Source organism: Arctopsyche grandis, chromosome 13, assembly GCF_051622035.1.
Source record: "Arctopsyche grandis isolate Sample6627 chromosome 13, ASM5162203v2, whole genome shotgun sequence".
Lineage (NCBI taxonomy): Eukaryota > Metazoa > Arthropoda > Insecta > Trichoptera > Hydropsychidae > Arctopsyche > Arctopsyche grandis.
The window spans coordinates 27,420,107-27,437,481 of record NC_135367.1 but is presented as its reverse complement, the minus strand read 5'-3'; the positions used below and the strand labels follow the sequence as shown (position 1 = coordinate 27,437,481).

The 17,375-nt window shown below is 34.9% G+C and overlaps 3 protein-coding genes across 3 annotated transcripts in view; all 3 read right to left on the bottom strand.

Annotated features, from left to right (window-relative positions):
• The window catches only part of LOC143921412 (uncharacterized), a 193,256-nt gene that overhangs the window by 136,136 nt on the left and 39,745 nt on the right, over positions 1-17,375 (bottom strand). The window lies entirely within an intron of this gene.
• Positions 914-2,790, bottom strand: LOC143921693 (leucine-rich repeat-containing protein 74A-like). Its single transcript, XM_077445045.1, has 7 exons — positions 2,637-2,790; positions 1,863-1,978; positions 1,619-1,794; positions 1,407-1,550; positions 1,223-1,341; positions 1,002-1,152; positions 914-935 (listed from the first exon to the last, which is right to left on the bottom strand). The coding sequence occupies exons 1-7, from the start codon at positions 2,788-2,790 to the stop codon at positions 914-916; spliced, it is 882 nt and encodes a 293-aa protein (XP_077301171.1).
• Ser (protein serrate) overlaps positions 3,537-17,375 on the bottom strand; it is a 214,087-nt gene continuing 200,248 nt past the window's right edge. Inside the window, 12 exon segments of the mRNA XM_077444705.1 lie at positions 3,537-4,998; positions 5,072-5,382; positions 5,471-5,713; positions 6,036-6,167; positions 6,242-6,421; positions 6,492-6,734; positions 6,818-6,938; positions 7,025-7,175; positions 7,262-7,357; positions 7,444-7,557; positions 9,384-9,488; positions 12,066-12,276. Coding sequence (XP_077300831.1) covers positions 4,611-4,998; positions 5,072-5,382; positions 5,471-5,713; positions 6,036-6,167; positions 6,242-6,421; positions 6,492-6,734; positions 6,818-6,938; positions 7,025-7,175; positions 7,262-7,357; positions 7,444-7,557; positions 9,384-9,488; positions 12,066-12,276 — 2,295 coding nt within the window. The 3' untranslated portion in view covers positions 3,537-4,610.

Below are 17,375 nucleotides of genomic sequence, written 5' to 3'. Positions count from 1 at the left end.
CTCAGGCGGAACGCCCCTACCAGTCGAGTGGAACCAAAACCGGTCGAAACACGCCGCCACCATTAAAATACATCGAGCGGAAAGGCGCCAAGCATTCCAGAAAATTCGACGCCTCGACGAAAACAAAATTCCTCTCGTACGCGTCAATAACCACTTCCATCAAGCATTCCAGAAAATTCGACGCCTCGACGAAAACAAAATTCCTCTCGTACGCGTCAATAACCACTTCCACCAAGCATTCCAAAAACACTATAAAAGGAGGTACAACCCAAACAACGCCAGTCGACCCACAACAGCAAGCGTCGACACACAGCACCAGACCAGTCGACCCAGAGCAGCAAGCGTCGACACACAGCAGCAGACCAGTCAACATACAGCTCCTGACCAGCCACCACTACACTACGCGGACTTGGAAGATCAACCAGCCGGACGAGCCAGCAACACACTGCCGTATCCAGAGACCTTCCGTACATAGCTGAATGCTGAGCCAGCGACACTCTACCATATCCAGAGACCGCTGAACGACATACTTTTGCCCACAAATACCATACCTTTGTACAACCATAGGCAAACAATAAAACTTTATAAAACTAGCACAACAGTGTTTCGTTAGGCCGGGATACGGTCAACACACATGTAACCCGCCTACATTGGTACTAATCCGACGTGATCTACGCAACCTTCTGATCATCCAACAGCGCTGTCAACACATCGCTACCCCGCCTACATTGGTGACCCCATCTTTGAACCACACAACAGTGTTTCGTTAGGCCGGGATACGGTCAACACATCGTACCCCGCCTACACGACTTTGGCCTTTTACTTGGATTCTCCACCCACCCCTACGCAACAGTAGTTTTGATTCGACATACATATGTGCGTCACAGCTAAAATACTGCCAATACCCATGCGATTATATTTCATCGGGTACAACACTAGTACACTCATAATATCATATTATATAATATAATAAACCGATTTATATCTTTAAAATCATTCACCTGTTATAGCTGAGGTCCAAATATCGCAACGTTTCATTTACTTGAAAAAAGAATTTGAACGCAATTGCAACTTTTTCTAATGCATTCCAAGATAAATTCAATACTTCCACTGATTCATTACTTTTCAAGTTCCTAAGCAAAGGTCGAATTCCTATAATTTGCATGAGTGGTAAATTATCAATCATTGTATCAAACACTTTCATTTCAAGATTTGCAAATACCATTTGTAACATCGATGACGTTCCAAGACAAATCAATTTCTTTCAAAGTCACATAGCTTTGTGACAAATAAGATATCAACTCCGACGGCACGTGCAGATCATTTCGCTTCAGAATACACCTTAAATAATTGAGGAAGTATTAAAAACATGAAACGATACCATTTTGTATACGTTTTTTACTAACTTTTCTAAAGGTGCAGTTATTTCCGGAGAAAAAATAGCTTTTAGCCCATCATCTTTTATAAAATTACATGATAAAAACAGTATTCTCAATGTTGTATTCGACTTGAGGCCTTCGGCTAGTTGTTTTGCGCCTTCGCATTGTATTCTAATAACACATTTATAAACAAATCATATCGTATGAAACCAAAATATGTATCGTCATTACCTTGTTACCTGCAATTAGTTAAATTTAGGCATTCAATAGTTTGATTGCTAGCCAAAAGAGCTGCAAGGCTAATACAAGACGCTTCTGACAAGAAATTGTATGAAAGGTCCAACTTTTTGATATTATTATTCCTCATTAACGTGCGACATATTGTTTCTATATGCTTGGAATTCAGTCCGTAGTACTAAACAATTAAATTAACTTTCATTAGACTGTAATTCACATTGCAATTAAAATTGCACTCAATTATACCTTCAAATTGATTTCATCACTTGGTAATTGATCTATGAATAGATTAATTGTATTTACTTTCAATTTAGAGCAGACACTTCTATAAAACTCTTCTTCGGACTGTTCGACGGCTGGTTCTACGAAGTCAATAATGTTTATGATCTATTTAATTTATCAAGGCACTTCAAGTCATTGCAAATGTTGAATTTTATTTATAATAATATTTCGTGGATCATTTCAAGTAGAAAACTGGCATTAATAGTAAAAGCATATAGCAACCAGCAGAATTGATTAGTGGTTAGCATATAATACTTTGAACAGAGTGGTCAGGGGTTAAAATCTCACTGGTTTCTGCTGGCCAGACCTTGGATTTGTGACTCCAGGTCGATCTTTCACTATCAGAGTTTGCCAATTTATCTGATTTTCATTGAAACGGTTCCAAAAAATTGGCAACTTTTCCTATTTTCTCGCATAATCTAGAGTTTTTAGCAATCTCTAATTGCGCTGATTTGTTTAAAATGCTGCAAATTTACAAATTTGACCATAGATGTCTCTGTGGTTGTTAATTGATATGTATTTACTGAATTGTTTAAAATGCTGAAAGTTTACAAATTTGACCATAGATGTCTCTGTGGATGTTAATTGATATGTATTTGTATAATACTAATAATATTTGTATCAAATGTAGAATGTTTCTGGCCAGGAAGGTGCATTGGGGTTACCTGTAAGGCCTTCCTGGTATAAATTAAAGATAAAATAAAAATAAAATATTTGATAGATAAATAAAAGCTTTACTTATAATTTCAGGATCTTTTACAGGAGGAAATTTGTAATAGGGATGTAATAATATGTCACTATTCAAGACTGGGATGTATTTTAAACATATTCCATCATAATTTTCATCAAAATACCCGAATGCTCGCTTCGGAATAACCTTTTTAATATTCATTGTATTATTTTATATTATTTTCTTCGTGTAATGTTCGAGTATAGATTTTTCAATAAAAATAAAACAAAATATAAAAATAATAGAATTTATTTTGAAATATAAATACAGTATATTTTTCATGATATACTGATGTGTAAGTACTTAATACAGATTTAACATTTTGTCTTATAAAGCTCGTATACATGAGATCATTCAAAGTCCTATCATCAGAAAGAAGCCTGTTAATTACTCACTAGAATTCGAAGATCCACACTGTGATGATTCCAGTACAGAGTGATCTGATGTTTACGAGCTTCTCCCGGAATGTCGATAGGTGGTAATAAACATTTTTTTCCTTACGCATATATAATATATTTCAATATCAGCTGGTATATTTAAAATAACAATCATTATTGGCAATAGGGCATTTTATTTCCTCTGTTCATAAAAAAGTACAATTTTTTTTCATATATTTATGTATATATAATAGAAAAATTCACAATCTCGACTATTTACATATTTACATGGATCATAATTCGATACGATCTAATAATACGATTCGGTTTCTTGGCAAGATATATGTATATATATGTATTTGTATATATAAAAAATATCAGCCACACGCGCACTCAAAACTACACAACAAACACAAATTTCAATTTCACACAATTTAGAATTTATTCATAAACCATTTTATTATTTGCAGAAAATATAACATTTTATTAAGATAATTATAAGAAATAAATTATTAAAAGTATTTTTTTTTTCAAGAATAAAATTTATTTTAGAAGGAATTTAAAAGAAATAACAAAAATTTATAAAAAAAAAAAACAGAAATAACAAAAAAATTAAGTTGCAGTATTAACATACAATGTCTTCAAAATAAATGCGTGGCACTTACAATATTTTATGTGCAAAATATGAATTTACTTACACAATAGTAACTATGCTTATACATAATCCGTTAATTATATTTAGAAACTGTTTTGACAAATAAGTTATGTGATTTTACATTTTAACGATTGTTATAAATTAACTTAAGACTATTTTTGTATCGGTTATTCCAGGAACAGCCTTATTCACATTGTATAACATAATTTACTGCAGCTGAAGGCTTCACTAATATTACAATTAACTATATACAGTCATGATTTTCATAATTTTATATAATATATGCATGAGTTTTTTAAGTAATAATAAATTCTATACCGTAAACATAGTATCACACGCTCGTAGTACGCTTTTAAAAGTTAAACTTATTAACTACTGTGATTTGAGAGCACATAATACAAAAAAAAACAACTGATTTTGTATAATACAGCGTGGGCAGTAATAATTAGACGATAAGTATCTTGAAAATAAATATTTTAATCGAGAAGTTAATATAAATTAAAACCAAATTATATAGTAGGTACAATATTACGCCGCAAAGTCGTTTTTTAAGATAATATCACACAGATGAGATCTAGTGGGCATCAAGAAAATCTCAACACATTGTAAAATATATGTAAATCATCATTTGCAACTATTTAACAATCATACTGAGCTTACCAGAGTGACATTATCTGTAAAAGATGACTTTGTGGCATAATTCTATACCACTAGGTTTGCCAGTGAACATTTTCTTTTCAATCAAAGTGTTTATTTTGAAGACATTAATAGTCTAATTGTTTCCACCTACTCTATATATGTAAGTACGCTCAAACCATTCATGCACTAACTACCGTTTAGATTTACTAAAAACATATTTATTGACAATGTAAAAAAATATAAAAAAATCATTTAATTGTACAATAATTATGAATCATTCGTTATATATATAATATTTACACAATTTGTTTTCATACTAAAACTGTGAGAACTTCAGTGGGAGAGTGTGCATTGTTTCCACTATTACTGCTGCCGCTCGGTAATACGTTCATGTTGATCACTCTTTTGCCAAAGTCTTTGTGAGCCGTGACGTCATCGAAGACACCGGCTGTATTGTTTCGTATGTCGGGATTCTGAGCTTTGTACAGCAAGATTTGTGAACCTCTGTGTGCATGAGCTCTGACTCCGGACGGACTCGAAAGGACGAGGCCTTCGTTAGACACGCCCGCTTCGGAGAGCGGTCTTTGCTGTTTGCCGACGTCCGTGGACACCTGAGGACCTGCTATGCCTGACTTGAGACAGCCGACACTCCCATTCAATGAATTGCTAACTGTGTCTTCCTTCAATGGATTGGCATATCTGAAAAATAATTTTAGTTTGAAAAGATTGAGTTGATTTTTAATATGTACTGACATTGATTTATAATATGTACCTTCTGAAGTTTTCTTCATTTTGAAGATTGTTCGACTTTTCATCGTCATGATGGCGATGACAAGGATCGCCAGAAGTCGGCAGGGGCATGTTGCTGAGAGACCTGGCACGACGTCTTTGCTGCATGCAATATAATATTCCACCACCGGCTCCGGCGATACCGGCGACTGCCACACAAACCAAAGCCACCAAATAACCACTTCCGTTTCCTTCGCTTACTACAGTAGTTTCAACTTTGACTTCAACTACTGCGGCTAGGATGGATAAGTTGCTCTGTTTCCGAGTGATGTGATCTCCTAGAATGCGAGCGCCCTCGGCTATGGCTTGATCATCATCTTCGGACAACGTAGACTGAAAATTGATATTAAAATTAGTATACGAATAGAATTTATTATATTGCATTCAAAATTGGTTCAAAACTTACCAGAGTGACTTCTATAGTGTCGTTGGTTTTTCGTTTCAGATCGCATAGAAGTACGAGAGCTGGTGGAGATGGTGGGTCATTCATTGTCAAATATCGAACGTGAGCAGTTGCTAGGAGAGTACGTAGAGCTTTGCATACACTTTCAGCACTACTTCCACTGCTCAAAGCTGCTGAAGCTACCATCAATGATATTCTGATGCATTTATTAGATAGAGTCGCCTAAAGACAAATAAAAATAAATATATAAATGTAGGTTGGTATGAATGAGAATATTTTAAGTTGGTAGGACTCGGTTACTCGAGCAATGGTCGAGCCCGAAGCGAACACATTAAACGAGTTGTATAAAGACTTTGACTTTGAATATCCTCCCGCACACATTCATGGATCCCATATAAATAACAATTTTAACACTAAATTTAGTTTTATAAATATAATTTAATTCCATAAATAAGTTTTAAAAACTCTACTTATTGAAATTACATAAAAATCGTTACTTTTCATGATAAAATTGCAATAAAAGTTTGATTAATAGAATAAGTACCTGATTTGGCCAACAATTTGTAGGGGCCGGCAGCGGAGGTGGAGCAACACTTCGTCCTTCAACTGCTCTGCATTCTCCCATGGGTTCACAAGGTCCTCTCAAACAAGAATTCTCACCCACCGGAACGCACACCTGCAGAATGCATAAAATATAATGTGTCATCGGAAGAACTGCATACATTACAATAATACAAAACTGAAATATACCTGATTTGGAAGACAGTTTCTGACTTGAGTGGCCATGCAATCTGGAAGGCCGCACCAGACTCTGGTACAAACCGCTCTTCCTCCTACACAAGCACAAACGTTGCATTGCCATTGCCATGTGGCATTCAAATCATAGTACTGACCACGCCAGAGGCAAGCTTTTCCTTCACCGGGTGCTTCCTCAGCCAAACTTGACCAATTGTCTGCTCTAACAACTGAAATATTTTAAAATTAATCAACGGTTCGATACAATTTATTGGTTTTCAGTTGAAAAATGTTTCAATTTACCTTGGTCACAAGTAGGACCTTCACGACCTGGGGGACAAATGCATTGATAGTAGCCGATGCGGTCAATGCAAGTTGCACCGCGTCCGCACGGAGACGATGCACACTCGTTGACGTTGATTCTACAGTCAGGTCCTGAAAACCCAGGAGCGCAAGCACATTGAAACCAATTGTCACCATCTATACAAGTGCCTCCATTGTAACAGGGCTGAAAAAAAATCTGAATTATTAAAAAATTTAATTAAAGTTAAAGAACGTTAGTGTTATTCTTTCTGTATAAAAATAAACTACCTGTGAGATACACTCATTGATATCACTCTCACAATGAGTACCTTCAAAGCCTTCTTTGCAGATGCAAGTGAAGTAGTCTCCGGTGTTGACACAAGTGGCTCCGTTGACACAAGGATTTGAACTGAAATTACAAATACAAAATGACTATTAGTTTTGCTTTGTTTCATTTTTGCATTGGATTTGAGCACTTTTAAGACGAGTAAAAACCTGCAAGCTGGAGTTTTAGCAATTTGACAAGCTGTTCCTCCCCATTGTGCCGAACAACGGCATGCAAAAGTACTTCCTAAATCTTGACAAGTACCTCCATTTTTACACGTGGCATAGTCGCAATGTGAATCCTTCAAATTGCAAGTCTTACCTGAAACAATTGTATAGAAAATGATTAGCTTACAAAATTGTAATTAAATCTAATATTATTCTTATATTAGTATTATTCAATAGTACCTTTCCATCCATCCCGGCAAATGCAAGAGAAATCTGCAATTCCATCGGAGCAAGTACCATTGTTACGGCAAGGATTCGGTATACATTCGTCAACGTCTGTAAATAAAACGAATATAAATACATATATCAGAGAGTGTAAATAAAATAAATAACACATGAAACGAATAAAAAGTTTAACTTACTTATATTGCACAAATCTCCTTGCCATCCTTCCCGGCATATGCATTGAAACGAGTTCACCTTGTCGACGCACGTGCCACCATTTTGACACGGATTGTATTTGCAATCGTTAATATCTAAAATTAAACAATCACACATAAATAAAACAACAATGCTTCGGATTTGCATGAAATTACAGTCTTATTCTATAATATATAAAGCTACGTTTTTAATTTTTTTTCTTCCGGTGAATCTTACTGGCATTTCAAATAGCAGTAAATACTTCCCAGTGATAATATAGTGTTTTTATCCCTTAATCCCTTTGAAAAAAGTCTCCATTAATGTAAAATATGAATTTTAATTATTTAATTTATTTTAGTCTACTCTTCGCCATTTTTTTTATACAATGCTATTCTTAGTGTCACTTCGCTAATCGGCCAGGCAATATTCCTACATTCTTCCGATCGGTTTGAAACTTTGCCATTTTGTGCGGTTTGATCACCGATAGAAATATAAATCGCTTCCGCTAGTTTGATGGTGAAAAATAATCGTAATAAACACGTTTAAGAATCCAAAAATTTTGGAGACGATGACATTTCGTGGCCAGTAGCCTTGTTTGTTTAACTTTTCGCCCCCAACTCGTTTTATGAGATTTTAATTGTTTAACCCTTTGAGTGCTGACGTTTTTTCTGTCGAAAGCCCGTGACGCTGAAAATTTCGCCAACATTTCCAACTAGAATTATTTGGAAATCCAATAGGAAGCGGGTATAAAAATTGTAGGTAATCCAAACAAACCCTAGATAACTAGCTTCGAGGATTTCGAGTTTTGTAAAGATGTGTTTAGACTGTCTAATATATCTTGCAACAATATAAATTAAACAAAGAAGTCTATTAAAATGTAATGCTCACAGTCTAAATGCCAAGCAACAATGTAAAATACTCAGCAGTTAGGGATTTCCATCGGGAAATTTTGCTATGGTTATAAATTCAGAATTTCCGGTTTAAACCAGTCTTTATAAACATTGACACGGATTACATGACCCATGTTCAATTAATTTTTTTTCAATGGAAAGGCTTAGCGGGTAGTATTCTAGTTTACTTTGAACATGCTAAAAATACAACACCTATCGGCGTGTTTTGGGCCCATGGCGTCGGTCAGCATTCAAAGGGTTAAACGCCTATAACTTTATCTTTTTCAAGCTATATCTTGTAAAATTTGCATTATAGGCTCTCATTATCTCTCATATATGTTTTTACTTCACTAATAGGTTATATAATGAATGTTAAAATGGTTATTATTTTTCGTCACGATTTTTTTCTTTCAAACTCGAATATCAAATATCTTGAACTTGTATACCCCCACCCCCCCTCCCGCTAATGTAAATATTGGGCTATGCATAAAGTGACCATACGTCCCGTTTTTAGGTAGCCTGTCCCGTTGTCCCCAAGCACAGCTTCGGGACGTCGAAATGTACCGTCTTCAAAAAGAGAGTATATTTATTGAATTATTATATATATGTCGTATAATTATTGAATACATTTTATGCCTGCCCGGAACTAATGCACCCGTAAAAAGAGTCTTTTCACAGATGAACAAGTTGTGGATGACCGAAAAAACGCAATTGCAAGTCTCAGTTCTTAAAGCGATGTTGTTAATTAAAATCAATTTTAAGAAATCCTGTCAAGAATTTCATTCTTATTTAAAAGCAAACCCAGCAATACTTAAGAAAATTTGTTCATCAGAAAAATTTAAAACAACATAATTTTTTTATATTTATGTATATTATTCATTCCTGTTCTTTTCTTTTCTTCATCAACATTCCTGTTATTTTTATTAATAAATAAAAACTATGAAAAAATACGCGTTTTCTTGAATACACATACTATTACGTAAAAATTGGTAGATATCCCGTTTTGAGGACAAAAATAAATGGTCACATTAGCTATGCAGTGTAAAACTTACTTTCATGACAGTATTTTCCAGTGAATCCTGGATCGCAGGAGCAGTGAAAGCCGCCATTGGGGCGCAAGGCGCATCTACCATGCTCACCGCATCCACCAGCGCAAGCTTCACCGTCTGAAATCGAAAGAGATTCATTGAATAGATGAAACTTTCAGGAGTCGGGAGGTTCTTCGAGGATTCTTCCGATATGGAAAAGTGAATAAAAAGGCCGGGTAATAATATAGAAGGAGAAGTTGGTTCGGTGAGTTATCGCAGGAGGCCGACCGTGGTGGTGGTGGTGGCTCGTCGGCCTGACGGGTTATTTATTCCCGGTTATTTCGTTCGCAGCATGACGTCTAAAGTTCAATCTGTGTGTATGTGTATTTGGGTGTATGTGCAAGCCGTGCTCGCAAGAAGCGGTGCGGCGTGACCCCGGCCATAAAAATAAACATTAAAAATAAGAAATAAATATGTACGAGTATGTACTGTAGTGGAGAGATAGCTCACGAAAGAGAAGCGATCCAGATTCGATGCATCACGATAGATCGCAGCTGCCTATGTCGCTTCTGAGGACTCCTTGATCCTCTTTTGTAGGATGTTACAAAGCAATGTTACATGTTACGTCGTGTAATAAGATATTACACGTACAATGTATCCACATACATATACATATATTCAGTGCCGGTTTTAGGGCGGGGGGGCTGGGTCGGCCGAATAATTTAGGGCTCGATACGTCAAAGGCAAATTTAAAATTAGAGCGCCAAAAGCTATACATATGTTTACTTGAGGTGTACGTGCATTCGCACGGCACATTTCAGATAATATTTCCTAAGGGACCGTGCAACTTTGTAGGCCGACTAGTATGGAATGTATGGAAATGTGTGCGACAAACAAGTTGAAGGGTGTGGCATGTCCCATCTACCTGCATGCATTGGTCTGATCGCCCTCAGCCAAGTTGTTCGCGAGTTGAGCGGTGCGGCCCGGCTCTAACGCATGCGCGCTTTATGTGTTCATGCGTTGTTGTTTATTTTGTACTTGGTTATGTACAGTGTGGTTTTTTTTATTAGAACATTGATGTGCGGTTGTTCTTGTGCCATATTCATAAACAACCGTCTCGTTCTCCGACGAAAGGGTCTCTTAGACTGTATTCGTTGGGGGGGGGGGGGGTGGCCTCATGTTGAGGGCTTTAAGGGTCAAATTCTTTGACCTTTAAAGCGGGCTTAGAATACAAAAAAATTAGGCCATACAAAATAAAGGCGAATTTTTTTTCTGAGGGTGGATCCTTGGGCGTCTTTCGTGGGGTGTTACAAAGCTATGATATATGGTACGTAGTGTAATATAGCATTACATATACACACAGTGTCTATTTGCATACATACATATCTATAATATATATATATATATATATATATATATATATATATATATATATATATATATATATATATATATATATATATATATATATATATATATATATATATATATATATATATATATATATATATATAGCATAGTGGGATTTTTCACGAAAGAGCTGCCTATGCTGCTTTTAAGGATTCCTTGAGCGTCTTTTGTGGGGGCTTACAAAGCTATGATATGTACATATTACATAGTGTAATATAGCATTAAACTTATTGTGTATATTTTCATACATACATATCTATATATTTTAGTGGGATTTTTTACGAAAGAGCTGCCAACGTTGCTTTTGAGGATTCCTTGGGCGTCTTTCGTGGGTTGTTACAAAGCTATGATACATGGTACGTAGTGTAATATAGCATTACACTTACAGTGTCTATTTGCAAACATACATATCTACATAGCATAGTGGTATTTTTCACGAAAGAGCTGCCTACGCTGCTTTTGAGGATTCCTTGAGCATCTTTTGTAGGGTGTTACAAAGCTATGATACATGGTGCGTAGTGTAATATAGCATTACACTTACAGTGTCTATTTGCAAACATACATATCTACATATCATAGTGGTATTTTTCACGAAAGAGCTGCCTACGCTGCTTTTGAGGATTCCTTGAGCGTCTTTTTTAGGATGTTACAAAGATGTAATGAGGAATTAAATACATATAAAAAAGTCTAGATAGTTTAACTTTTCACCTACATAACATACGAATGGAAGCAAATAGTGTAATTATTTTGTATGTAATGCCCCTTTTTGATATTAGGCTAATAGTACAGTGGTGCCACCTTTTTGTGTGCAAACTTTTAGTCACAGAGTTGGCCCAACATGAAGAGGGGACATTGGATCACATTGATCAATAGCGAAAGTGTGTGTTGCAGTTAAAGGTAACCTTGTAAAAGCACTGACTATATGTATATGTATATAAAAAGTATAGATTATATCGAAGTTTTATTACATTTCCGATCAATTTTGGTCAAAGTACAGTGATTTATTGAGCAGCACGAGCGAACTGGTTTCATTGCTCGCCGCAAACCCAGCAGTGCTTCTCAAAAACCGATTTTTAACGAGTGCGTGAGTCACGTCTCTTGCCGCGATTTGCAAAACGTCAATTTGCAGTTGAAAAATATGCATCGGACAACGGTAGGGTCGCGGGATTGCAACCAGCATGTGGTTCTTGATCAGATGGTGAGTGAGTGAGTGAATGTTTGTGTGTGTGACTTGTGTCTTTTTGTTTCGTACCCGGTCAGATTAGAATGCCACCTGCTGGGTAAATATTTTCGGGCGTATGATATTAACCATTCGGTGGGTAGCCAAAAGAGGTAATGTTATGATTTGAGGCTTACCGTCGCAAGGGGGAGAATCGCACAAGGCTTTGGGTTCTGAGCAGTTTCGGCCCCTCCAACCTGTCGGACAGTGGCAGTAGTAGTTGCCCTCGGTGTTGAAGCACCTGGCTCTGTTCTCGCAAGGGTTCGGGGTGCAGTGGTCTCGATCGTCCTGAAAAAATATATAAAAAATTAAGTTACAGTTGTGATGTGTGTGTGTCGTCAACGGACTGCAGCTCCATTTTGATTTGCTTTATTCGTTAATAACACTGAAAAATATTGAGTTTTTTTAATAAACCACTAGCAGGTGCAATATTGCAACAGCATGAATGGACTTTTATTAAAGCCGGTTGACAATTGGCGAAAGCCATAGAGCGCATGCGCAAAAAATTATCATCATATAGATATATAATATCGCTATTCTGTGTGTGTGTGTGTATCTGTATAGATGCGATAACGCTAGCCGTAATATTTCTAATAGTTGTTTCGATTTAAATATGTACATATATACGTTATAGCTAAAACAATGCCAACAAAATGTACGAATATAATAACAAAATAAAAAACTTCTACATATATGTATGTATATATATGTATATTGTTTGCTACCAATGTTTCCTCTAGGCAAGTCTCTGAGCATTTAGCGGCATCTATTGAAAATTGATTTAATTTGTTAATTAATTTTTCTATTGTTTATACATACATATATATGTAGGTAGTTTTTACTATTTTTTTTTCGTAGGTAGTTTTATAATTTTTTTTAATTAGCTTAATATGCCCTAGCCCATGCGATGATATTATATCGGGCACAACAATAGTCTTATAGTAATGTGAAAGTTATTATTTATTTATTTTTACATATTTTGCCAGTGACATTAATGGTAGATTTAAAAAATTACATATATATTTTACTTAAGGGTTCGTTCCATTTATAAAGACCTTGCCCACTCCACGGAAAAGATGCGCATGCTAGAATTTTGTACTGATCGTTGTCTTTGCGCATCTTTTCCGAGGAGTGGGGGTGGGCCTTTATAAAAGGAACGTCCTCTAGCACAAAAAATGTTAAAAACTTTCCACACAATGAAGTGTCTTGGGCGAGGGTAATTTTAAAGTGATTTTTCATTGCCTTTCTATCGCAATTTTTATCTACATATAGGGTATAAAATCAAAAACAAATTGAATTTAAAGTATTTTCATATGTACATATGTATACATATGCTTTCATTTTTTACGATGAAGAAGTCGTTAAATATATTCCTTATTATATTAAGATGCACTTTGATGGTATGATGCGTATATGTACTTATATTGGTCAGACTAATCCAATACGTCTATAAGTTGTCGAAGTTTTCGAGTTCAAAGGGCTGTTTGAAATCATAAATTCGTATATGTATGTATTATATATCGCTAATTGTATATATATTTTTCAAATTTATTATGAAATGGGATACTGCCTACCATCTAAACAGCCCAACGTTTCCCAAGAGGCTTTCCAAAGTGCTCGTAAAGTATACTTATAATGATCTGATTGAGAAAGTCTAGATTCTCGTCACGTTCGAGAGATACGATTGCGCTAGAAAACATAACCGACTTTTAACCGAAAACCGAAAAAAAAATGCATTGGCAATATTTAGCGCGTTATCCGCATCTCGTGCGAGATAAATACACATGTATGTATACGACCTCGGAAGAGCAAAAAATAAATAAATAAAAAAGTGGAAACACAAAATTCGTCTTCGCATCCACCAATTATCGCGCGGATATGTATGATAAACGATTCGTTCACAACTTTTCAACTTTTATCGGTGGATTTATCATTCGCGTAAATTTCTCTCGGATGCGAAATTAATGCCAAACGCTTCTTCAAAGTGTCAATAAGAGGTTTTTCTCGGAAATTTCAAGTTTGAGTCGGTGGGTTGAGAGTGGGAACGAATCGGACGAGGCGAGGTGCGCAAACCCCAAATTAACCGCCAATAAATAATATCACCAGAAGTGTAATCACGGCAATCGAAATTGTACAACATTTGACTAACTGTTATTATTTTTTTCGAAAATCAGACACGAGCGTACGTATAATAAAACGGTGTAATTTGTACTGTGTGATATTGTTATTTATCACCCGTGTCTAGGAAACGAATCTGTGGGAAAATCGATTTTCCAACGTGGGTGCAGTTATGCTTTGCGGGGTGGCCGCGACAGCCGTTTTCACATTACGAAGCTTTCTACTTTCTAACTAGTTCAAAGTTAGTAACATCTTAACACTCTAAATGAAAGTGCATATAATTCAGTTTAAAATGCATTAATTATTTTTTTCGACAATTGAAATTAACCATAAAAAATAAGAATTTGAAAAAAAAACAAGTTCATTTCATATAATCTTATAGTTAGAGTACGAAAAAAATTTTTTTACGTACATAAATATTGTATATTGATACACAAACAATTACATGGATTAAATATGTTTAAAATATTTGATTTTGTCTATAAAATTAATATTTAGTAGACATTTTTGTAGATACATATGATAATTCATGGAAAATCGTGATTGTGTTTCTCTGATTTTATCATCAAATCCATGTACTGATATGAAAGTTATGTTGTATTATGCAACGATAAGAGGCTAGGGACTAAATGAGATCATCGTAATGATAAACTATGAATAATTACAAAAACACTCTAACTTTGAATGTGAAAACATATCTATCTATCAACTGTTAAACATGAGCAATCGAGCTAAATGAATTGAGATTGAGATAAAAAGCTGGGGCTTTAGTGGAAGAAGGTTTCAGAAATAACCTAAGATTGCTTCTTAAAAATGTTTAATTAAGAATATGGAAGTCTGATCTAATGTTGGATGAGAATGAGAAAGCGTACCTTCTTTTAAATTTTATCATATTTAAAAAGAAAGTGTAAGATTGCAGTTCATATCTGGTGACACAAATTTGTATTGAATTATTTGAACAGATAATATTAGGAAATTTTGATAAGAGACGACTGATCTGATGGAAAAATTTAATCAATAAACTTCTGGGATAAAGATTAGGTTTGATTTGGCAGTGCTTTAAAAGACCATCACTGTCCAGAGAAGCGAAATGATTACTGATTTTTAAAACAAGAAAAACAACTAAGATTTCAACCTCGACTAATCTGTATGTTTGTAAGTATAGTCTAATCGGATAAATTAAAAGTATCGTTCTATTGATAATAGATATGGATGTTGTTAATAGGGTGTGCGCCGTTTATGATGATGGTTCGATAGCGATGGTGCACCGTGTTAACAGCCATTATATGGTGGTGTCTGCCTGAAGAATTACGAGCACAATGAGCGGTAACGAGCTTCGGCCAACACTATCTTCGTCGGATCGATCCAGAGACCAGATTTATCTGGTGTTGTCGGCGGCTGTCGGTCCAGATAATCTGTCCAGACAACACATGCTGACTGATGCCGAAGTTGCTCAACGACCCAGGACGTATCAATTAGTCGACAATTATACCTTATCTCCCAATGTACTAAAATCTGACTAATTACTGAATGCGAAATGAATCCTTTAATGGCTTTTTGAAGGACAGAAAAAAAAATCTATAGATCAAGAAATCTAGATTTTTTCCAAAGAAAAGTCGGTGATAAAGATAAGTGTGGACAATGTTGAGAACTGAAGATATTTTTTTATATTTATTTTTTATCTTTTCATATGACAGGAAGACCTAACAGGTAAACCTCAATAGGCCTTCCTATACAATTAATTGTATTTCGAGAGGCTGAAGAATGAAATTAGTAATTAATTAATCCATAGAGACGTCTATGGATTTAGACTTGTACATAATTTTTTACATATTGTACATAAATCAAATTCAAATATTTTTGACTTAGCGGGTAGAATAGTTTTTGCCAATTTGATGGAAGAACCATTTCAACAATGAAATCAGATAAATTGGCAAACTCTAATAAGAAACGATCGACTTGGAGTCACAAATATCCAAGTCTGATCTGATTAGCATGGGATAGAACCCGGTAGCATCTTGATGCTAAACATAAACGCAATACACCGAGCCAGCTATCATATGTATCTACATATATAAATACGTATAGATACACATGATAGATACCATTGATGTAAAGCCTTACATACAATTTTAACTAATTTAATTAGTATCGTAAATTAAAGCAGAATAAAAATAACTCATCTAAAACATTAAAAAGAATCACTAAATTAGATCTATAATACATAAAACCGGATTAATTTTGACCTAACCGTCTTTTCCTGGAAGGTACAAAGACGTTAATTAACCAACACATGTATAGTGTAATGATAACGTTTTATCTACAATATTTATCTACATGTTGGCATTTTGTGGGCTGGTAAATTTAATTTTTAATAGTTTGGTATAATTTTTTGTATGTCAAAGCTTATTAACTGATTCAATTATCAAAGAATATAATATAAAATAAGTTTTCAACATACGAATGTCGACTTTAAAATTATATTACATACACACATTAAATTTTGCCGATAAGATGTGGAATGTCAGGCCGTTGTATATCAGCCTAGGTTTACGATTTTGCAAATATTTTGTGATAAAATTATCAGCAAACGATCATAAATATATTCAATAACCGTGTGTATGCAATTACCAGCAATAACTTATGCATAGTTAATACAAACCCGATACTCACTCATTCGAACCGAAAGCACGCGGATATTCAATCAATCGGCGAATGTCAATCTACAGTTAGACACAGTGGGAAGTAGGCCGACTCCCAAGACTTGAAATACCATAAATTCAGATGCACTTATTTTTGCATGTATTTAAATATATAATATTTAGCAATAGATCAGTCGGTAGAGCGTGTGGTTTGAGGTCGAAAGGTTAAGGGTACAAATCATTATATGTATGTAGAAGTCAATAACGAGATATCTATGGATATTTTTAAATTTAGATCTTCCGCAGATAGAATTTGTATGTATGTAATGTATTTTTTATGAATGTATATATTATTTGGAACTAATAAATATTTAATTTAGACACTAAAGAATTACTGATCCAGCATCCTAATATATTTTTAATGATGAAAAACTGATACACCCATAATATCTCATTGATAGCCTAGTGGCAGCTTAAAACTGTATATTACAAATATTTTTTATCTAATTAAAAGCGTTCTTATAACCTAAATAATAACATATAGAAAAGACAACTGTTGAAATCACCTATGAACCTTTGATCGTAAAATGAATCCCAGTTTTGATACATACATAATAGGTATGTACA

Coding starts and splice junctions, on each gene's coding strand:
- LOC143921693 (XM_077445045.1), bottom strand. CDS start 2,790: ATGAATATTAAAAAGGTTATTCCGAAGCGAGCATTCGGGTATTTTGAT. Junction 1,795..1,862: donor GTGATGAAATCAATTTGAAG/GTATAATTGAGT, acceptor TTAATTGTTTAG/TACTACGGACTGAATTCCAA. Junction 936..1,001: donor TTGGACCTCAGCTATAACAG/GTGAATGATTTT, acceptor TGAGTGTACTAG/TGTTGTACCCGATGAAATAT.